Here is a 22,543-nt window from a genome sequence, read left to right as displayed (position 1 = left end):
GTCTTAGGTCTCTAGGTAAGTTGTTCCACAACTAATGGTAGTACAGAAATATGGCTTTCCCTTTCAGAAGCCACGTAATAAAAGCTGAGGCCGCGATTCGTTTAATCAATAGTTGATTTTCACATGACGTCACTAAAATTCAAATTACAAAACTATTGATCTTCCTGAGATTTTACTTTAATGATGTATAAGAGCAGCTGAAATATAGCAATATAGGATAATTGCTGTCAGTTTCAGTGCTGTCAAAGTCCGGCTTTCCTTTCCGTGATATCCTTTTGACCTTACTGGATCCGTGCATTATCAAATGTCATCTTGAGGGATGTTTTTTGACAGGTTTGATAATGAATGCACTAAGCAAAGAGATTACATATCGTTTTTCGTTTGCTTTCAATCGTAAAATGAGCGCATTAACCTGAGGAAACTGCATGAAAATGGTCCAGGTTTTGCTTGCTGCAGTGTATCTTTTCATCACCTTTCCCGCTGTAATTCATGCTAAAGAACCTCAAACCGTGATTCTGGTGTCCATGGATGGAATGCCTTGGAATCTTATCAGCGGCAAGTTTGCGAACACACCAAACCTCGACAGAGTGGCGAAGAATGGAGTCAAAGCCAAATACATCAAGACGGTTGTTCCCGGTAAAACATGGCCAACTCACCAATCCATACTCACTGGGTTGTACCCAGAGAGCCATGGAATCGTTTCCAATGTGTTTTGGGATCCGGTTTATAAGGAAATGTTTATCTTGGAATTCGACTGCAGCAACTTTGACCCGAAATTCTACAATGAATCGGAGCCAATATGGCTGACCCTACAGCGATCAACAACAAACAAAGGACGCAGTGGAGTGTACTTTTGGCCGGGCTTTGGCGGTTACAAAGAAATGCCGAACTTCTACGAAAAACCAATTTGCAAGTTAAACTGCAGTACTGTAGATCCCAAAGAGCTGCCTAACTTGCGCAACAAGACTCGAAGTACGTGGCCACCTTATGAACATTGCTACCCTGACTTTTTCAACAAGAAGACCGAGACATACCCCATGCGAGTAGACAGAGTGATCGGCTGGCTCAAGTCTGACGATCCTCCTCGCTTTGTGGCGCTGTACATTGATGCACCGGACTGGAAGGGTCACTCGGATGGCGCACTATCTCAAGAGTACAAGGACTCCATTGAGGAGGTGGACCGAGATGCTGTTGGTTATCTTCTCGATCAACTGGAGAAGGAATCGTTCACTGATAAAGTCAACGTAATCTTTGTCAGTGATCACAACATGGTGAACACATCTTCAGAGCGAGTGATCCTCTTGGATCAGTACATCGACCCGTCAACATACACGCTCACCGAGAGTGGATCACTCGGTCACATCTGGCCAAACGAAGGAAAGTTGGACGAGATCTACAAGAACTTGACCGAGCCGAAGACTCCTGATCATCTGGCTGTGTACAAAAAGCAAGATATTCCCGAGGATTACCACTGGAAACACAATCGACGAATCCCGCCCATCTTCGTCGATCCCGACGTTGGCTGGATCGTGAAGAAGTCCAGTGCCTCTGTCCGACCCGGACACTGGGTAAGAGGATCTCACGGTTGGCCTCCGCAGAAGGCAAAACTGTACTCGATCTTGTTTGCGCAAGGACCTGCGTTTAAAGTGGATTACGAGATTGAGCCGTTCTCCATTCTTGATCTTTACCCAATGATGTGCGATCTCCTGGGAATAGAGCCACGCCCTAACAACGGCTCCATGGCAATTGTCAAGAAGATGTATAAAGAGGACGAGAGCCCTACAGCTGGTCAGCGGAGCGTGGTCACGTGGTCTCTTGGAGCCTTGCTGCTCTTGGCTGTTTTTTCCGTTTTCCTTTGATCATTTTAGGTGAAAATAAACTGTTACAGCTATATCACATCGTTAGCATGAACTTTATTGTTGAAATAGTCCGGCAGTGCTGCAGTTCCTTTTGGGGATATTTTTTATCAACATCTTAAAACCGTTCTTGTCCTAAACTAGAGATATTAATCGTTAACATGTTTTAGATGAAAAACTAAGAACATGTCCTCTAGTTGACCAGGTAAATGGTCAAAGACTCCAGTTCAAATCTTATCATTCTTCGTGTAACGCCAAACAGCTGGCATGTTAGTGGTCTCTCGTTATTTCATGTGCATGGGCGAAAACAGCTCAATAGATTTGGAACCACTTAATTAGTGATCGACCTAAATGATATCACATACGTACTTGGAACTGTACTTCACTGCTGTCACAAATATTGCCTCAAAAGAAGACAAAGCTGCCGGTTTAAGTTGTTTTGGGTAATATTTGAAAATGTCAAAACTAATTTCTATTTATAGTCGACACCAGGAAATGTAAGTGGAAAAGGTTTAAGCCTGGTTTTCACTAGCGCCGCAAGCACAAGCGTAAGCGCAAGTGCAAACACAATAATTCTTATTTCACCGTGAAAACGGCCTTGACGCTGGCATAAGCACAAGCGCAAGCACAGGCGCAAGGGTCAAAATGTTTCCTTTTTCTTGTGCTTGCGCTTATGCTTGCGTTTGCGCTGCAACAAGTGAAAACGAAATACGCTCAGGAAAAATTCAAGCATAAGGATATTTACCACACGTGGTTAAGTTTGGCCCATGAAAACACTGGATACAGATTACCTCGGGCCTAAACAGTTTGGAAGGTTCGGATGATTTTGCTTGTGCTTGTGTTTGCGTCGAATTTCGTTTTCACTTGGGTCATCCCTATTGCTTGCGTTTGTGTTTGCTCTTGTGCTTGCGTCACTAGTCAAAACCAGGCTTTAGAGCTCGACCTATCACTTACTGTTGATAACAGCTTTGATATTTTAAGTACAAGATGCACTAATCTGTTATTTGTGTTCTTGTATCCAACATTGATTGCCTTGCTAAAATGATTTCAAAACTTGCCAAGGGGTTCAAATTTGCTGAACACTTTGAAAGGGAAGTGAGACGAAAGTGACACCCCATACTAAGAGGAACTGTTCGTACTCGCTGTGTATGTTCTTAAGTGATGAATCTCTATCTCCTGAGGACACGCCTATACTTACAACTTTCCCCCTCCGGATTCCACACGCTTAGATTCCACACCCGTCCGTCGGTCGTGCGCAAATCTTCCGGCTACCAAGGGTTGAAAAATAGTTTTTGTTGTAACATGAGACGTAGTCAAAAAAGCTTTGAATGTAACGGCGATCTGCCATCGAGGACAACCGTATCTTTGTTTATATAGCCCTTGATCTGGTATGGTAGAGTTTCTTGTTTTGGCAAAATCCCACGCTCCATATTTTCAGTTTTCCTATCTCGTGACTTGATCATTTACAAGGCCAGTTCATTAACGTTCGGTGTCTCTTGCTGAAAATTATCCGCGCTTATTCTCGAATTAGAGGCTCTTTCCGCTGAAAGGCACTTCGGAATACTAAAACAATTATGATTCAGAAGGCTGATCTTTTCCACGTAAGCTACAATCGAATTGATTAAACTCGACATGAAAGACAATCCGGGCAATACAATTATCAAAAAAACGTATTTAGGCTCTTCAAACGGTATGATATCGCCAAAACCTACTGTGGAATAGGTTACGAAAGTGGAATACACATTGCTAATGAAACTCTGTTCTGGCGTTAAACTCGCGCTGGTTGCAGACGCAATAATCCATGTTAGAATTAAAGAAACGGAGTTGATTGCAAGGTTTCCCTTCTCCAAGAAGTCGCAGCTACTTTCATTGCACTGTATGGTGTGGAGTTTTATGTGCAATGGTCGGTTAATTGTTCGCAACGCAATGTTTACCAGTTCACCGATCGATTTCAGCGCCAAAACTGTGAGGGGAATTCCTCCGACCGCATAAGCTATAGTGAAAATTTGACCAGATGGCGTTTGCGGGGTAATATTACCATATCCTGCAAAAAAAAAAGGAGTTCACAGTAAAATAAAATATTACAGAAATAACATTGGGAAAAAGATGAAAACTTGTAATACTGACTCGGCCAGAATAAGGAAGCTAAATTCCATCCACAAATACAATACCTTGTCCCTTTATTGTGCTTTTATGCTCGGACGTTCGCATTTAGAGGTCGTGAAAAATTCGAAAATATTTTTATTTTGAAGTTCTTGGCCAGTTCTATAAGCTTTAATTTGGTATGAGGGCTTAGGTATCTACAGTTTAAAATGCTTGGACACCTAACATCGCTTGGACACGTGACACCTCTAAAGGTATATTTGATGTTGGCACTGATCAATATATTCTCTTTCGCGGTGTATTGATCATTTCATATCAATTGAATACTCTCGGAAGGGTTATAAATAGAAGATCTGTAAATGGAGCAAACATTTTAAGCTGAGAAGTCATTCGCCATCCCTATACTATATATTAAATATGAAATAAAGTGAAATAATGTTGAAAAACCATCAACGCGTAAAATGTTAGGGGCCGGGCTTTAGACTCGCGGTCCGGGCTTTGCATTCGTGAAACAAAATGTATGGCAAGTGACAGTTTGCTCTGCGGACAAGTAGCGCCATAATCGTCTTCCAGCTTACATCTGGACTTTCGTTAAAAACACCGTATATCACTTAAACGAGCAAGTTGTCAGTTTTAGCATGAAAAATGGCCCGGTATTTCAGTGACTCTGTCTTTTTAAACCGGTTAGATTTAGTGAATGAACAAGTTTGGAACAAACTAGCAATCAATTACACGCGAGCGACTATTATTTTTACATCGTTTTCATCGAAGTCGAGTACAGTAGAAATTTTAATTATCACATGCAAAATAAAAAATAATGAGTTTACCTATTGTAGTGACAAGCTGCAGTACAAAATAAACCGAGTTGAGGAAATTCCATGTTGGTTTTGCCCCGTTCTTTCTCATTTCGTCGTAATCTTGCAACAGTTCGGTGATAATTTCCCTAGATAAATTATATTTCTGTATCCATTTACTCTGTAAATCCTCAAATGTGTTCGTAGTAGCATCTGTATCATTGTCTTTTTCAATCTCCATAAAAATAGCTCCTCCGATTAAAATATAAACCACAAAGCCGATTAGACGAATCAAAAGTGTTTTGGAAGTGCTTGCCATATTTGCTGCACGTTTTGTGGCTTAGTCAGAACGATAGACTTCGATTCCAATCAGATGTCAAATATTTCGTTGTAAAATTTTCTTATTAATTCGCTGTGTCATGCCTGGACTCTTTGATCTAGACATGATGCCAGCTGTTTTGGAAAAAAACCACCAATTAAGCTGTCAAAAATGATTATGACTGAGACATGCCACTCAACTTTATAGTCGAATAGGACTGTTTTACTAGCAGCTTGAAGGTTTGTAAATCCTCGAGACTTTATTGGCTAAATAAAGGATAGGGAACAGGTGCCGGTATGTACTCTCCATGAAACTCACGCAAGTCGTAAACGGTTAATTTCCGTCACTAAGTTAAAGCTATTTTTAATTTACTCGTCTCAGCTCCTGGTCATGACAATGGCAGCGGAATGCTTCAAATACTTGATAGATTCCTTGCAAAGTCAATTGTTTCCTCTTGAAGCAGGTGGATTAGTAAATTGCTTTTTTCTAAACTTCGAGAAGACTAAAAATAATAAAATGTTTTCAAAACACCGCACACTTTCGTCTGACCTACCAACTCCATGGTGATGATCTTAACAAGTGGAAATGTTTACACCCGCTTTCAGTGTTACGTACATAGCGACATGCAGCTATGTAACCTGGCCTATGTCAAAATGTAAGCACAACTGACTTCTTTACGGACCCCTCTTTACGGTCAAACTCAACTTTTAGTCATGAAAGATGGATTTATTTGGCATCAAACTAGGCTAGGAGTATCAAGAAAACATTCTGTGAGGGATAAATCGACTGTTTTGAATGTTTACATCTTTCGAACATTAACTGAACGGTAGCGGCCCAATTCCACCGGAAGTCACTATTGAGAGCCGATCGACTACACTAAAATCGTTTGAATTATCCCGTAAATCGGAATTCCACAATCTTCTTCATTCATTTGAGGTCAGTAATTATCATATACTTGTCATTTCTTCTGCTAATAACCGGGAAAATTGCCAGTTTCACAGGTAAACGGTCTTTCAGCCGTTTACATAGCATGTCGAAAGATGGAATGTCGAGAGATGGTCGAAAGATGTCGCCTATGCACGTAACACTGAAAGTGGGTGTAATTAATGGAGAAGGGAGTTTTTCAATTGAAACGAAACTTAAGAGAGGAATGCAAGAAGACTAAACTAAAATCCCCCCTTTAAAAAAAATTACTTCGTGCATGTCACTGGAGACCAACTGCCAACGTTAGAAATTCTTCCAGGACTTGGAAACATGTGGCACTTAAATAGTCCGGTAAACCGGGGCAGTACTTCTCAATGCTGGGAAGTGTGGGAATTATGCCCCCTCCCCCCCCCCGCCCCCCCCCCCCCCACCGACGCCATAGTTCATGCTCCCGGTTTGGAAACTTCTGCCTACCTGCTTTAGAGCCTTTAATGATAATTAACTTGACGTTCTGACGCTAGAAGCCCTGTCTTGGTCGCTTGGAGTTTTATTATCGTCCTCTGTGGGTTCTTCAACCCCATCTGCCTGTATTCTCATCTCCCTTTTCACGGGAAAGCATTTCGAGAAGTTAAAACAACGTTTACAGGCCACGTTGCTTTTTTCGATCCAAGCAACTACCGAATCAATTAAACTCGACATAAAACAGAGTCCCGGGAGAACAATTACCATAAAAATGTATTTACGGTCTTCAAACGGAATGATGTCGCCAAACCCGACAGTGGAATACGTCACAAAGATGGAATAAATAGCAGGAACCAGGCTTCGCTCGGGCTCCAAATGTGCGCTGATAGCAGTCACAATAGTCCATGTTAAAATGCAACACACAGCGTTGATGCAAACGTTTCCACTTTCCAGAAAATTGCAGAGACGTTCATCGCAGTGTATGGTGTGAACTAGTTTGTGCAATGGTCGGTTGATATCTTTTAGGACAATGTTTACCAGTTGTCCAACCGATTTCAGGGCGAGAACCGTGAGTGGAATTCCTGCCAGCGCATAAGCTATAGTTAAAAGTTGACCACTGGATGTTTTAGGGGTAATATTGCCATATCCTGCAGGCAAAAAATAATTTAAAAAGTTTCAATGCGTAGCATTGATCAGCCCTGTTGTCAAAATTTTGACTTTCCTCCTCGTTTCCAAGCAATTTTTTGATTGTTAGTATTGAGATTTTAATAGCACATCAAGACTATTTTTCTCTATTCCCATCCACCACCTGTCTTCTGAAATAGAGGGCCTGGATGGGAGTGCTGGAAACTCAGTTAATTTCTCAGCTTTTCGTTAAAATTTCAGTCCATCGCTTAGCTATCTAATCAGCCGACCGGGGGTGGGGGTACTCCCAGAAAAATTGGTTGGGGTGTGCGGCCTACTTCCCAAAACCCTTACCCTATTTAAGGCTAAAATCTGCGATTTTCCCTTCCCTATTTATGACCCGTCTTATAATTAGTTCCCTAGTTCAGACCAATGCTTAAGGCATTGTGAAGGGCTTATCGATAATGATGAAAACAGAGCGCAAAAAACATACCCTATTGCTGATTTGCTGACCAAAACAGCTAAAACCCCATACCCTTTAGGGCCGCACATACCTTATAGCCCATATAAGGAAGTATTCCCCCCCGGACTCAGCTGTCAGTACGAGTTTGACCAATTCTGAGCCATCAGCTTAGCCCTATACTCCAAGAACTACAATCATATCAGCATTGAAATTCAATACACCCTGTTTTTTTCAGCTCGGATGTGTTCAGTAGTAAAACTCTGTTCTTTCTCTTTACTTTGCTGTCCTGGATATTACTTGTACTCAGAAGCTATCAAGACCTTTAAGATCGCTTTAGACCACTATTAGTGTTTAGGAACTATGCTGGTAAAAATAGATACTCACCACGAAGAACTATAAGTATTTCAGTAATATAAAAGAGAGTTAAAAAACAACCAACATATTTTACCTATGGTAGTGACGAGCTGCAATACAAAATAAACGGAGTTGAAGAAACTCCATTCTGGTTTTGCTTCGTTTTCTCTGATCTTGTCGTAATCTTGTAGCATTTTGCTGATGTTTTCCCTGGATAAATTATATTTTTTAATCCACTGACGCTCTAACTCTTCAAGTCTATGCGTAGCAGCGTCTGTTTCACTTCCCCTCTCAATCTGCATGAAAATAGCTCCTCCGATCAAAACATAAACCAAAAAGCCTGCCATTCGGAATAAACATGTTTTTCGGTCAACCTTCGCCATGTCTAGACCACTGTTATCAGCTTAAAACGTAACGAGAGACTTCGAATCGAAAAAGTTCTTTTTCGGATTAATTCGTCCGAAAAAGACGCTGAAAAAGCCAGTTGTATGCTGATAACTGTCTATCGACTTCAGGTCTTGCGATAACTCGGTATTTGCTAGTTGACTTTGTAGTGGCGACTGGTCTGTTGATATTGATTGCTTGTATGGTTCGCGGAAGATTTCTTAGTTTCTTGAGATTTCATTGGCCAGCGTCGTTCGACGTTATGCAGGTGTCTGTATTGTGCTAAATATGAAAGGCTTTAGGAAAACTCACCAAACTGGGATATTGCTGACTAATAGAGGACGCTTTCTAAATCTAAAATTTCTTCAACCGCGGGAAACAGCTGAATAAGCTTTAATGATCAGAACTTCATAGCAACTGGCTGGTTAATACTGCATGTCACATACGTTATGAATAAAACAACACGAAAAATAAGCTTAAATTATCCCGTGGATTAATTGAAGTTTGGTCAAAAGAAAAAAACACGTCAATAAGGTGACATGGTCTCTATCCCTTTATGGATTCGGTTTGATTGACAATTCGTATACAAGAGACTAATTTCAACTCGGTCAACTGACTGATTAGGTATTACAAATCATCACTAACTGCAAGCGTATGACAGAATTTCAACAAATGATCAAAATCAGTTATTGGCAGGTGAGACGATAAGATATTCTGAATGTATTTTCTAGAGAGACTAAAAAAGACCTAGAATTCTTATGTTTATAGAGAACAGTTTCTGCCCTTTATTCGCTAATGACATTGAAATTCAATGTAGAATTGATTAATAATTCGGAGATCGTGTCTGTGTTTTTTTTTGTCCGTTGTTTTGTGATAACAATTTCGTAGTTGCCAGTAGAGTATTTCTCATGTTTTATTTATGAAAGTAGCTTTTCCATTTCATATAAATGCGTGTCCTGTTGCCCTCGTTTCACGAATGGTAATTGTGCAACGTTTTCACGCAAAACTCGATCGAAACAAAAACTCGATCCACACTACGCTGGAAAAAATTTTGAAAAGGGCGTTTTCACTCTGAAAACGCATCAAATGTTTTCCCTCCACACTACGCCGAAGAAATTTGAAAACGCAACAATCACTGGTCGTTTTGGATCTGTGTTTGGGGAAAACTAGGGCGGGGAAATCACGTGATTATAGTGATGTCAAGTGTACGGGCACCTTCGGACTTTGGGGGGAGGTGACCTTCTTTCCCGAAAAAAATTTTGCAGTGCCCGAATGCGTGAGTATTGAAATCGGTAGGCAAACGCACTCAAATTGTATGAAAAACAAAATCGCTCACAATAGACTATTTCTCGGTATTGGAATGGAACTAGCTTACAGTGAAGGCCCATGCAAGGGAATATCATAAGAAAAGATATTAATGTGATTTGCATTTGAAAAGACTCCCCCCCCCCCGCCATGAACCTCAGTTGCAAGCTATAAGCCTCGTCAAACAAATTGTTGAAACACTTCAGTTTTCTTGCATTTTGCCCCTCTTCACCTCAGAGAAATGTCTACAAAACACCTTGAATAGACACATGAATGCATTTTGCCATTTTCCAGCATTGGAAGTGAGAACGGGGGCATAGGCGTACGGGCACCTTCGGACTTGGGGGGGGGGGGGGGGGGGGTGGTCGTGACCTTCTTGCCCGAAAACTTTACGCAATGCTCGAATGCGGAAATGTTGAAATCGGGATGGAAACGCACTCAAATTGCAGGAAAAACAAAAACGTTCACAATTCCCACATCCAATGAAACTGCTATAATTCTCAAAATAGTTATATTGAAAGATTGCATACTCAATCTATCAAGAGTCTCAATCCGAGTAAAATCTAAAACTTATTAAAAGAAAAAGTTCTCAAAAAAGTAACTAATTAGAAACTTTATTTAAGAGTTTTGGAAATTACGCCAACAGCATTATTTTGTAATGTTTTCTCGAATAATTTAGCGTTTTACCCAAAAACTCACATAATTTCCGTAGCTGGGGGGGTCTGCAGCCCGCCTCGCCCTCCCAGCTCATAGGCCCATGAACGGAGGTTTAATTTTGACACTTTTTTACTAGTTGCTATGATCGAAATTCAAAACATTTTGCATGTGTTTCATCTAAATGTGACGAGGCTTGAAGTTCCAGCCCAATACCGGGAAAACGAATGAGGCTGAATTGAAAACCAGGACACATGTAACCGAACTAAAGTGAAAACCAGACGTATTGGAAAACTTACTTTTAATGCATAGCACTCATAATAATTTCTGCTGTCATAAAAACAGCTTGAGTAAAGTTATGTTACAAGCTCGGCAACGGTATTAAACCTCAGTGACTTTAAAATCTAAGACTCGTGCCTTTAGAAAGAGCTGTAACGATGATTCGTCATTTGAATTAAACTCCCTTGATATCAAGTCCGGCGTTACACCCCAGGGTTTCCCTGGGACGCTTTCCATTCAACCAAAACTTCCGGAACTTTCGAAACGGGGCAAATGGTACGGAAATTTTGTTGGAAGGTTTTCGGAAAATTGGAAAATTATTAACTTCCGAAAAGAAAACAATTTAACCGAAAATTCCCAGATGAAAATCAAATGGAACAGAAATGTCCGGTAAGAAATTTTCGAATTGGTTTAGCTCCCGAGGTTGTCCAACGCTGTCCCATTTGCCACTGGAAATTTCCAAAGATGCAAACCGGAATTTTTGGTCGAATGGAAAGAGAACGAAAGATAAGCCATGCAAGACACGTTCGGATATCATTTCGTCTTTTTTAAACAAAAATTTATATGACACAAGAGTAAAAAGCGGACAGTTAGAATATTCCTAAAAAATTCAGGCCGAATCATGTGATCATCTGAAATCGTGATAATGTGCTTTTTTAGAATCATGTTACATGAAGTGCTCTTCACACAAGGCGATTAAGAATATCATGTCGTTCGTTGTATTGCACGTTTGTATTATTTCATTTGACTGCGATTGCTTTGCATTTCAAAAATATATTCTTAAGAATGCAGTTTATAGTCTGGGAATTGAAGTCGCTTGAAATCTATCCTTAAATTCAGCAGCTAATTAAGAAAGGACAACTGCCCCCTCCCCCCTACCCTGGGGCTGCTATGCAAACTGCGTTTCGAATGCAACGATTTGTTTCATGTTTATTATGATTACACTTCATTCTCTCTAGACTTACGAAAATAACTCTACGCGGAGCATATGGTATGAGACTTTTGGTGTAACATTTAGTAGAAACAGTTTGAAAAAACGTATATTTCGATTCAGACCAGAACTTAAATTGAAATATCGTCTTCTAGTGTTTATAAAATAACTCCTCTGTTTGTCCACTTTTAGGCAGTTATTTCGGAATCGCTTTCCTCGATTATCTCGCGTTGTCTTAATTTAAAACGCCGTTTGTACGCCTCGTCAGCCAGAATATCAAACAAGTGTCGTCTGGGTTTTCCTGTAAAGGACAAAAAAAACAACAACAACAAAAAAACAGAGTTATGTAAGTTAGCAGCGACTGCTTTTCTTACAATGACAAGCGACACAATTCTATCAAACAAAATATTTGGGAAATTTTCCGACGGAATCGACTGGAATAGAAATCAGTTTTTGAATAGTTCGTTACGAAAATCTTGGTGAGCCTCTTGCGTTAAATCGACATTTACCAACATTCAGAAGAAAAAAATCAAGCTGAAAATTTACCTGCTTTGTTGGTATTGTTGTTTGTTTCCGTTGCGTCTTCTATGGATTAAAAGAATAAACAGTGTGAAATAAAAAAATCATTATTTTGCTTTTATACATCTGTTTTAATGAAAGGTTGTCCTACAACAGCGATTAAACGAACGCGGCAATGTCAAAAGGAATTATGGGTGACGGTGGTTTCCTGTTGCTTGATTGAAGTTCAAGGTGTTTCAGTAGCGTAATAGAAGGAAACAGCACAAGCACGTGTATTTATGCTTCCCCTTTCTTATTGCTGAAACACCGTGAACTTCGACTAAGCGTTCAACCAGGCAAAGATAATACCTATAATACCAATCGGCAATGGCACGTACGCTTTTACGTTTTTGTGGATCAACCTTTGTCCAAACAGCTGTTTATCCACTCATTTCTTTGAGTTTGTATTCAGCAACCTCGACCAGCATCATAACAAAAAAAAAAAGCAACCAGGAGTCTCGTCTCTGCTACTCTCGTTCTTTTTGCGAAAATAGGGTTCGTCATCGACTAATGGTGAATCGTAGTACTGGTCTAAAAATAGATATTTAGCTAGAGGCTACAACACATTAAATTAGTTGACACTACCTGGTGCCATAACTGTTGCTTTCAAAACACGACATCTGAGCTAAGGAAGAAGAAAAAGGGCTGTGCAATATCTATTCAGTAGGCAAGAAATGCCTCTAAATCTCCAAGGTTGGTGTTTCTTTTTACCTGAAGTGTTGATGTCGCTAAGGTGACAGTACAACGAGGAAACGTAAGTCAAGATGCTCTGTTCATCCGGGACATCCATAAATACCAGATCACTCGCGTCCAGTAAGGCTGGGATACCAAGCTGCTCTTCCGCAACCTTGAAGGCCTGGTAACGAAACAAAATTTACATTCTGGAGTGAAAACTAAAGTTTTCATATAGAGTTTTTCTTTACAGTTCAGGTTGTTTTCATGGCGAGTATATGTGGAAGGGATCCAATCTACAGTTTTACAGAGGAGAAGGCGTGTCATCTTGTAAACGACTATAATTGTTGCCTTTCCTAGCCCAGGATGGTTTGTTTATGTCTCACGGAGATATCAGGCAAATTAAGAGCACAATTTCTTCTCAGCTAGTTGACAAGCCTTGCAATATCCTAAGGGTTTTTTTGTGTTGCAGGCATCGGATGGCGGTGCTAACAATGCCAGGTGCCGTCTCACATCACAATAGACTGTTGTCATATGGCGTCACGCCAGCCATGTTGGTGTTCCAAAAAAATGAAACGGGGGCCATGTTGGTTAAACCTTCCTGTGGGAGTTGAACTCTTTTCTTATCTAAACACTTTCTTTTCGTCCAATACATTTGCGTGGCTGCTGGCCACTTGAGTGAAAACGCTCTATAGGAACTGATAGCCTGCAAAAATAATTCCATTTTATTCGGCTACAGTTGTTATCCTGGTTTCAGCTTGGCGAAGCGTTAAATAAAATATTTTTAAAGCAAAACATGAACACTAGTGCTAGCAGCTGTATGGCCTGTCATGTTTAATTACAAAGACCCGAGTCAAAGCAAATTAAATTGTAGAAAAGTATTCCTCCGCATAGTTCAAATTGCGATAAAAATTAATAATATAATAAAGAATTACTGTTATTGCCATCAGTTCATTTACGTGACTACGTGACATCAAAAGTTGAAAGTGTCATGATACGGTGTGATCATTCAGTGTTTCTTATTTAGTCTCATACATTATCGAATTAAAGTAATATGAATACCACTTTAATATTCACAACTACATATTATCTGCAAGTCGTAAAATACTGATCACTTAAAAGATTATCAAGTTACCAACATGGTCCCAAAAGTGACAGCTATCAATCAACTATAGTTTTAACGCAAAAACACAATTCACACGTTTTGTAATAACACATGGTTTGAGATTGTGTTCGAGGCAGTTGTCTTTTTAAGTGTTCGTATGCAAAGATGTAGATAAGAAGTTTTATCTTAAATACTTTGTTAATCTTACCAGGTTGTTGTTTTCTATCATGTTATCCTTGGAGAGATTCTCAAAGTCGCTGAAAAAAAAAAAAAAATAAATAAATAATAATAATAGGCAAGTTGATTCATGTCCAGTTCATGTAAAAACTGAAATTCCAATTCTAAAACCATTTAGCCAAACAGAAAAATGTTAATATTTTTTTCTGTTTTCACACCCAAGTATCCAAATGAAAAACGTGACAATATATATAGAGAGATTTCAGTGTTAAACCTTAGAATTTTCAGCAGTTATCAAAATGCAACTTCTCCTTACGACAGTATACATTGTCATGCAGACAGGTAAGGAGAAATTATAAAATCATCAACTAACACGAATGTTTCAGAAGTAGCATTGAAGGAAATTACGTCAATCAGTAGGAAGGTAAGGTGAGGAGTGCTTGTTCAAATCAGTGGACAGTTGGTTCAACCGCATCATGAAGTAGCACTAGATAGACCAAAGAAACCGCAGAACTAGACTGTAAAGCGTAGCTGATGAACTTGAAGCGTTGAAAAGTGACATCATTGTTTCACTTTCCAACTCGTTTCAGATCGAATCATACGTTGTTCTGAAACACCAAAATTCATTTCTTTCCAAATTGGAGAACTGGAATAACGACTAAAGCTTACCGGCTGCCGCAATGAACGGCAGGCATTGAATTATTATTTAAAGCACACGGTCTTTGAATTTTATCACGCTTCATGTGGAATTATGTGATGTTCTAAAATATCAAGTTTATGTTTGAATTTGCTTCAGTATTCACTGAAGAGGTGTATTTTAAATAGAGCCCACCATTTTCCAGAACTTATCATTTTGTTATTATTATTATCATTGTAACAAATTCCGACATTCTTGGTTCATAAAAGTGTATGCTAATAAAACAGAGTTATCATTTGTCTTCTTTGAATTACGTCTGAAGTACTTTGGAAGCCGTTCGTATATTTCAGCATATGATTATCTTTGAAATTATCTACCAGCTGCTGCAGACATAAACAGCACACAACTGTATTTTTTTCCGGCAAAACATGTTATCGTCTCGCAACATTAGGAATTTGAAACACTTCACTTTCAGGGAAAGGACAATAAATAAATAAAACTCGTCGAATCTTTTCCTTCTTGTAACATCCGGGCTGTTGTATCGAGGTAGAAAAACTCATAATCGAGAACTGGCAAGTAAATTAAATTCTTCACCTTTAAATACTAGATGAAACGTAAGTCTACTGGGTCCAATAACAAGTTGAACGTCTTGAGAATTTTATTTCTTGTAAATTTGTGTGTCATCACTCAAACAAACTGTCTCACGTCTAAAGCAACAAAATTGATGACATTTCCAAATTCATACTTTTCATATTCAAATCAAAATGCGGTTTTGCTGTAATTACAAACTGAACGAAATAGTAAAGATAAACTAAGAAAAAAATTTGTCTACTTACATGAAGTCCGGCTTGAAACGGTGTATTATTGCGCAGAATGCTAGTCCATCCCTCCATGAGGTCGTCATGTTACACACACGAACGTTCTTGTATCCAACAGTTTGCCGCTTACTCCATTCAAGTAAAGCTTCTTTACCTCTTAACGTGCAAGATCCACTGTTTTTCCGTTTTGGGTCCATTTCTGTTAAGCTTCGCGCGGATCATTAAAAAATCTTTCCCGTTCGAACAGTTTTTGGAATGAAGTTTTACTAGTACAAGTCGCCTGGCGGCAAGTTTGGCTTTTCCAGCGCCAAAACCGACTTTCTTTTCTTTCGCGTCTGATCTAGCGATTGCAAATGAAGTTGTCAAAATGAAAGTCTCCAATAAATGACTTCCGAAATCCTCGTGACCAGAAATGAAATATAAACATTTATGCAAACCAAGCGCTGATGCTATGAAAAGCGAAAACAGACAAAAAGAAAAATATTGCATTGAGATAAAACAATCTGTGAGATATTCAGTACAAACTGTTCGTAAATAAGTTCGCAATCAGCGTAATAAACATCAGCGTTTGGTTTTTTTGATTAAACGAGAAAAACTGAAACCATAAACGCTTAAGGGCTTACCTCGAAATTATTAGCTAAACTTGATTTTAGGCTGTGGTTATTAGTCTTTCATTGCCGCCTATTTTCCAAGCCTCTAGTTTCAAATGTTTAGCTTTTTAATTGAAAAGGTTGACAATATTTTTATGTGCTCTCAAGGACAAAAAACATCTGCAATGAGTCTATCAAGCGATTAAACAAAGAAAACTAGTGACAAGAAAAAAATCGCAGCTTTGATGAATAATTTTCTTCATAAAGATGCCGACGTTGACAGATAGGCTTAAAAAGTGGCAAAGTCTTCATCTGTTTTAATTATGACAACAATGAAAGGAGATTCTGTCAAACGCAATCACTTTACACATGTAAAAACAAGTTTCTGTTGACACTTTACGACCAAGATTCAGACTTAGATAAAGTTTCGGTGTCAGAGAAAATTCAAACTGGTGCATGGAATTAAATTTCTTCATTATAAAAGATCCGGTCACTTTTATTGCTGACAATTATACTAAAACCTGCTGTTGTTCTCTGTCAATTAAAATGTTGCCGAACATACATATTGTCGCAGTAACCGCGATATAGACTCCGGGTTACATTTATGCGGCAAGGCTTATTTTCAAAGCAATTATACGAAAAAGCGCGCGCTTTTGCCACGCTTTGAATAATTTGGTTTTTGTTGGTTTTCCAAGCTCCCCAGACAAAGAGCCGTTAGTTGCGCGTGCATTTTGTTGGCATGCCGCTGCTTTGTCTTCTCAGGTGATTAACCTCGACGCTCCAGCATATTAAAAGCATTTTGTATAAACCCGGCAAGAGTGAATTCTCAGTAGCCACACAGTGACCTTGGAACGATAGGAGTTTGAACAATGACGACGGCGCCGAGGACGACACCTATTTTTTAAAATGAATTTATATTTTACCTTCGAATTTCACAGTTATCAAGATCTGTTTTGTGCCCTTGTTGGCCTTTAAACCTGCTCAATCTAAATGCCACGACAGAGTTCAATTCTGATCTAAATAGAGTTACGAAAACTTAGCCACCGTTACTCGGGTTCACCAAAATATGTCAGACGTATATACTACAATCATGGACAAAAGCCTTCTTGGGACAACGTTTGCACTTTTGGCGCTTTTCCGCACGCGCCAGACGCGAATACAATTCCACCCGCCTAACTTCTCCCCCCACCCTATACATACAATGTTGAAAACTAGTACCTGCATTTTCTCCTGATTTTCAACATTGTCTTGGGTGGGGAGGGGTTTAAAAGGATAGCACCTCAGTTGTAAAACACAGATAATTTGTTACATTACATAAGTGTCCCAAGGACTTTTGTCCAGGGTTGTAGTTACTCAACGCTCTCTTGTGATATACCATGGAATATCCCACGTAAGAGCATACACACGAGCCTTGTATAAAGACTCGTGTGTATACTAAGAAAATACAAGTGACTCGTGGGATATTCCATGGTATTCCACGAGAGAGCGTTGAATAACTATTTTATAGCATGCCATAGAAAAGCAACACAATCAACGTGACGTACGCGAGTTACACAGTGAGCAGCCGTCTAAGGGTAATGGCACTTCTTCAGTTCACATCGCATCTCGTGATTGTGATGGTAAAGCAGATTTTCAGCAGGACATAAAGATTTGGATACATATCTCCATTGCACTTTTTCAAGGTTTTTTTTTTCGTCCTCTTCAGGTTTTGAAATGCTTCAGAATCATCTGAACAAGTGTCCTCAGAAATAGTGATTCGATTTAAGCGCCATGTTGCAACAATACTGGAACATAAGGAGGGACGTCATTACTATGATAGAGGGCCTCGATGTTCTCGAGGAATAGTTACGAGAAGTTTCTTAGCAATTTTCCACAGATTTCTTCAGAGCAACACAAAACGGCTCTTTCCAAGGCCACAACACAAGGAAAAGTAAGCTGTCTCGCCCTAATAAACATAGGTGAAACAATTTTTCGGATAGTCTACAAATTTTTTTCTCCGTTTTGGATACATTTACTGATGGGTTGAGACAACCAAGGTGAAGAAGAAACTCTACAAAGAAGTTAGAGCAATTTGAATAAAGTCATACTGTTGCCACTGTTTAATGAGTGAAACTGACAAAAGCAGACACAAGCTATTTATACGCGTTCACGCAAACTTTCAAGATTACGGCGATGTATTGCTTCAGAGCTCCGAGATGGTGGCTTGCTGCTCCTGAAACCTGAAACATAGCTCCTGAAAAGATGGCGGTGATGGATGACGTCATACAACAAGATGACTGGAAAGGTTGGCTTAGACATTGCTTCCAGGAAATTCGGAATATTGCAAGTCACGTTTATAATGTTAACACTAACCATAACAATAGTTTATTTTTTCATGCGACGTTTTGGAATCCAGTTACATGGATTAAAGTGTCATCACCGAAATCAACTACTTAAAACGACAGCTACAATTCCAAACTCAACAACATAGCGCTTTAAAAAAGCTAAAAACTATTGAGCTTCTAAGAGGCCGAGTGTTATATAAAATGCAAAACAGATTCCGTACCCTTTTAGATCAGGTGAAAGATTTTACTTTGAACTAAGCCTGCATGGATCAACCGGGGCAACCCTAGGAACCATGAAAGGCCTTGTTTTCTAACTAACCAACCAGTTTGGTCAACTCTTTGAAAACCGACACCACTGTAAGGCCTACCTCTCTGAGGTGACTTCCTTCAGCTTGGCTCAGTGGTCTCTCACGACATATTTATTCCAACCCTAAAGCAACAAACTACATAAAAATGTTACAAGTAGATATTTATAGATATGTGACAAAGTTTATCGGACAAAACTAATTTAAACAAGTAATTTACGATAAAAGGTGACGGGCTAAATAACAGCTAAGCTCTCGATTAAATGTTCCTTTTAACGTAGTTGAGATACTTCAGCAGCCGAATGTTACACTAACTCATCGATATTGCGTTGAAGCACATAGCATGATTGATTATTCCTAGTTTGTAAAGATAAAACGTATTTATGGCATAGAACACATCGCTTTTCACTTAAAAAGTAAGCTAAATCACTGAATATGAGTATGCCTATTTTGATGAGATTTAAACTGTCTGAGAAAAACTGGAAGGTTATTCCAAACTTCGAATCACAACTGATAAAACATATCGTTTGAACAAGTGTGAATGCTCCAAATTATACTTACAATGCCTCTATTCTGTAACGCTAATAAGTATGCTAAGGCGAGGTACAACTGCCTTCCAGTACTAACGTCATAACTCTCAAAGTTTTGTCTATCCAACAACCTTCCACTTCTTAAGTTTCCAGCAGTGTGTAACTATGACCCTTTTTCCAATTGAACGCCTGTCGAAATACAAATTCTGTCAGTCTCATGGAAACATTTATTTACATAGCAAAATAAGGCTGTAAGGCTTGCGGATAGTTCGCTGAAAATGTTGTCGGAAGGCACTTCTAGCTACTTCTTCTTGTTCTTGAAATTTCTCCCTGCATTCACAAAGGGATTGGCATTTGACCAGATGCCTCTTTACTCTCTCGAGCCTGATCCACCGTAGCTGGTTGTGCAAGGCTTTCCGAGATGCTCTTTGTTCCACCTCCCAAGATGTCCACATCTAGGCCAAAACACTTTGAAGAAAAGAAATCGGCTAAGTAATACCTCAGACCATTGTTGATTATCAAGAGCATCAAACCGGCGACGACTGTTATGTCGGGTGAATCTTCAATGTTAGCGGTATGTGGCACACTAAGGACGTTTTGAACAGCAATTGTTGAACCAAGAATGAACATTGTATAACCCTCGAGTGCGTACACGATTAAAGCTGCCATGTAAAGCCAAAACCTTAGGCCAAATTTCTTTTGAGGCAGACCACTTGCATTTGAGGGAACAAAGTTCAAGCAGAGTACCAAAGCAACCTCCAAAGACTTTTCAAAGATGTAAAAGACGTACAGCAAAGTTTTGAGTGTTTCTTGCTTTTGTGAAATTATCAAAATGTCGTAGCCACACACCAAAACAAGTATCACAACAAGTGTCCAGAAATATTTTTTCCAGACCAGGTGCTTTAAAATACGACGAAATCCAGGGAAGTGGTTTAAGCACTTAATATGCCAGATCAAGAGAGAAGAAGTTAAGGCACACAGGAAAAGCCTGATACTGGCAAAGACCTTAGGAACAGGAAAAAGGGAAAATCCCTCACAAAGTGCCGTGGTCTGAAATTCTCTGATGAAGCAGTCCGATGCCCAGATGATGAACATGCAGAGCCCAGCCACGCGGAGTAGGAGAATCAACACAGCGCATGTGACGAAAAGTGGTTTAGATCTCACACGGACCTTATCCTTAAGAAGTGGCGTCTGAAATGTCAGAAAGAGGAAAGAACGTCACGGTGACGATTTAAAGGGGCAACCTGACAAGACGATAATTTTAGGACTTAGCGGCAAATTTTTATAACAGAGACCATGTATATGATAGGCCAGTTGCCATTCAACAGACAGGTCATCCACATAACCTTCTTCTTGATTTTTTCTTATTTGTTTGCTTCACTTGGGCTTGGGAAAACCCCTTCAGTTTCATGTTGTTACGAAGTCAATTGAGACGGGTAAAGAAACAGCCATTCCCCTTTTTATTTACGCAAAGGAAAGCTTGATTGCAAGTTAAGCAGATTAGGAGAGATATTTACAAGGTTCTTTGTTTACTGTTTTTGGACTGACATTAACAGGCAGTTTGGTTTTACCTTCGCTGATGTTTTCCTCTACTGATTTAACACGTATGTCGTAATTCACGTAAACCGTGTTTGCATTAAAAATTCCTGCTCAGCTTTCTATGGCGTTCTCATGTCCAGGACAAACTTTGCCAACAAAGTATATGTATATCAAGCCACGATTGACCATCGCACTTATACACACAACTTGGGCAGTTGTGAAATTAAAGCCTGAAAAATTCAGGTCTGAACGGGATTCGAACTCATGACCTCATGGGTTCGAATCCTGTTCAGGTCTGAATTTTTTTCAGGCTTTAATTTCACAACTGCCTAAGTTGTGTGTATAACTGCGATGGTCAATCATGCCTTGATATCTTTCTCCGCAGTTCAAATATATGATATTTCATATATTCAAAAGTATATGTATATCACGTGTCAAGTGCCGCTCAACAAACATTATTTAAATCTATATAATTATTCGTCTTCGTGACAAAAATTTGTTTACTCTTGTTGGGCTGGGAAAAACCCCTTCCTTTCAATTCGTTTCGAGTCAAATTACGTCTCCAAGGAGCCAGACAGCTGATAACTTGAAATTCCGCTCTTATTTATCGATAGAAAGGCTTGATCGCAACTTTGACAGATTAGAGGGGACATTGAAAAGGTTATTTAGTAACATTCCCTGAAATCTTTTTAGAGCAAGTTCCGGTTTCACTTTCGTTGCTATTTTTCCCCTACCGGATCGAGACGCTTGATGTAATTCAGCTAACCGTGCATTATATTTGCATTAAAAATTCTGATTTGACTTTCTATCGAAATAAATGCTGGACCAAAAAAGTACAGAAAACTACAAACCTGGGGCCCGTTTCTCGAAAGTCCCAAAAAGTTTTCGCGCCCGGAAAGCCGTAGCAACATCTAAACCTTATTATTACAGAGCTGTTTTATTCACATATTCTTAATATAAACACAGGTTCCATACCGTACAAGAAGTCTCAGGTGTATACACCTCTCTTCTTTAAATACCGATTAACTGAAAATGGCGTTTCGGGCCCGACAAGTTTCCGGAGTTTTCGAGAAACGGGCCCCTGGAGACCTTTACAGGGGACAGCGGGAAAACGCTAACCCAAGGTTGATATCAGTTTGACCATATCGCAATGGATGGGGTTTCCTGTGAATTTTTGCCAAACATCAGGTGAAGCAGAAATTGTGAGCTTAATTTAATCCTGGAACTTGTTTAATCCTGGGTCACTGTAAAGCGTCTTTCGATCAACCGGGATGTGAAGAAAACGGTTATTGTCATGATAGTGAAAGAAACCCTATTTGGTCGAGCAGGAATTAAAATCAGTTTGTTTACATTCGTAATACATGAACTAGGACCCACCTCCTCCCCACGTTCCAGGTCGCTCATTGTTCTCTTCTTGACTCTCAGTAGATATTGCAAACAGCGAGGCAAAAGAACAAATCTTGCGTTTAGAAACACTCTGAAGCGGAAACTGAACTGCTTTCACTTTCCGCAGCAGAAATGGGTACCGTCTGCTGAATGACGTGATCTGGACGGCCCAGACGTAGTTGTCATGGTTTGTCTCATTCTCGTCCCCAGAGGCCGCGTTTCTTTCGGTCAGCACCACGAATAACGACCTCCCGGCCCGGTTGTTCGAAAGTCGATTAGTGCTAACCCAGGATTAAGAGATAACCAAAGTTTTTATCTCGCTCATTGAGAAGGTTCGGAAAATCAAAGTTTACGCTTAAAGTTAAGTTCAGTTCGACTCAAAACATAAGGCTGAAAATCTTTTGGAAATTTTTTTATTGGACAGTAACAAAATTGGACTAAAATTTCACT

The 22,543-nt window shown here is 39.6% G+C and overlaps 4 protein-coding genes across 7 annotated transcripts; 1 reads left to right on the top strand and 3 right to left on the bottom strand.

Moving 5' to 3' along the window:
* Positions 1-288: 288 nt before the first annotated feature.
* Positions 289-2,191, top strand: LOC110046364 (ectonucleotide pyrophosphatase/phosphodiesterase family member 5-like). The gene has a single exon (XM_020752053.2). The coding sequence runs from the start codon at positions 426-428 to the stop codon at positions 1,857-1,859; it is 1,434 nt and encodes a 477-aa protein (XP_020607712.2). The 5' UTR covers positions 289-425; the 3' UTR covers positions 1,860-2,191.
* On the bottom strand, positions 1,897-9,040 carry LOC110046365 (potassium channel subfamily K member 9-like). Of its 2 annotated transcripts, XM_020752054.2 has the most exons (3): positions 7,994-9,040; positions 6,471-7,105; positions 3,780-3,900 (listed from the first exon to the last, which is right to left on the bottom strand). In XM_020752054.2, the coding sequence occupies exons 1-2, from the start codon at positions 8,280-8,282 to the stop codon at positions 6,495-6,497; spliced, it is 900 nt and encodes a 299-aa protein (XP_020607713.1). In that variant the 5' UTR covers positions 8,283-9,040; the 3' UTR covers positions 3,780-3,900; positions 6,471-6,494. The 2 variants fall into 2 exon arrangements, with proteins under 2 accessions (XP_020607714.2, XP_020607713.1); XM_020752055.2 differs by lacking the exons at positions 6,471-7,105; positions 7,994-9,040 and adding an exon at positions 4,787-5,193 and having other exon boundaries at positions 1,897-3,900.
* Positions 9,041-10,528: 1,488 nt separating this feature from the next.
* Positions 10,529-16,187, bottom strand: LOC110046366 (MICAL-like protein 2). 2 transcript variants are annotated; one of them, XM_020752059.2, is made up of 6 exons: positions 16,043-16,187; positions 15,438-15,759; positions 13,996-14,044; positions 12,722-12,866; positions 11,999-12,037; positions 10,529-11,753 (listed from the first exon to the last, which is right to left on the bottom strand). In XM_020752059.2, the coding sequence occupies exons 2-6, from the start codon at positions 15,614-15,616 to the stop codon at positions 11,641-11,643; spliced, it is 525 nt and encodes a 174-aa protein (XP_020607718.1). In that variant the 5' UTR covers positions 15,617-15,759; positions 16,043-16,187; the 3' UTR covers positions 10,529-11,640. The 2 variants fall into 2 exon arrangements, with proteins under 2 accessions (XP_020607718.1, XP_020607717.1); XM_020752058.2 differs by lacking the exon at positions 16,043-16,187 and having other exon boundaries at positions 15,438-15,996.
* Positions 16,188-17,715: 1,528 nt separating this feature from the next.
* On the bottom strand, positions 17,716-22,425 carry LOC149114727 (uncharacterized). 2 transcript variants are annotated; one of them, XR_016205884.1, is made up of 3 exons: positions 22,085-22,425; positions 18,702-20,359; positions 17,716-18,221 (listed from the first exon to the last, which is right to left on the bottom strand). XR_016205884.1 is itself a non-coding variant. In XM_089284230.1 (2 exons), exons 1-2 carry the CDS (start codon positions 22,109-22,111, stop codon positions 19,505-19,507), a joined length of 882 nt encoding a protein of 293 aa, XP_089140356.1. In that variant the 5' UTR covers positions 22,112-22,425; the 3' UTR covers positions 18,342-19,504. The 2 variants fall into 2 exon arrangements, 1 of the variants encoding a protein (XP_089140356.1); XM_089284230.1 differs by lacking the exon at positions 17,716-18,221 and having other exon boundaries at positions 18,342-20,359.
* Positions 22,426-22,543: the final 118 nt, after the last annotated feature.

Source organism: Orbicella faveolata, unplaced genomic scaffold (genome assembly GCF_042242905.1).
Source record: "Orbicella faveolata isolate gen_17 unplaced genomic scaffold, um_ofav_v1 contig_13, whole genome shotgun sequence".
NCBI classification, from domain to species: domain Eukaryota; kingdom Metazoa; phylum Cnidaria; class Anthozoa; order Scleractinia; family Merulinidae; genus Orbicella; species Orbicella faveolata.
This window is presented reverse-complemented; position numbering and strand designations above follow the sequence as displayed.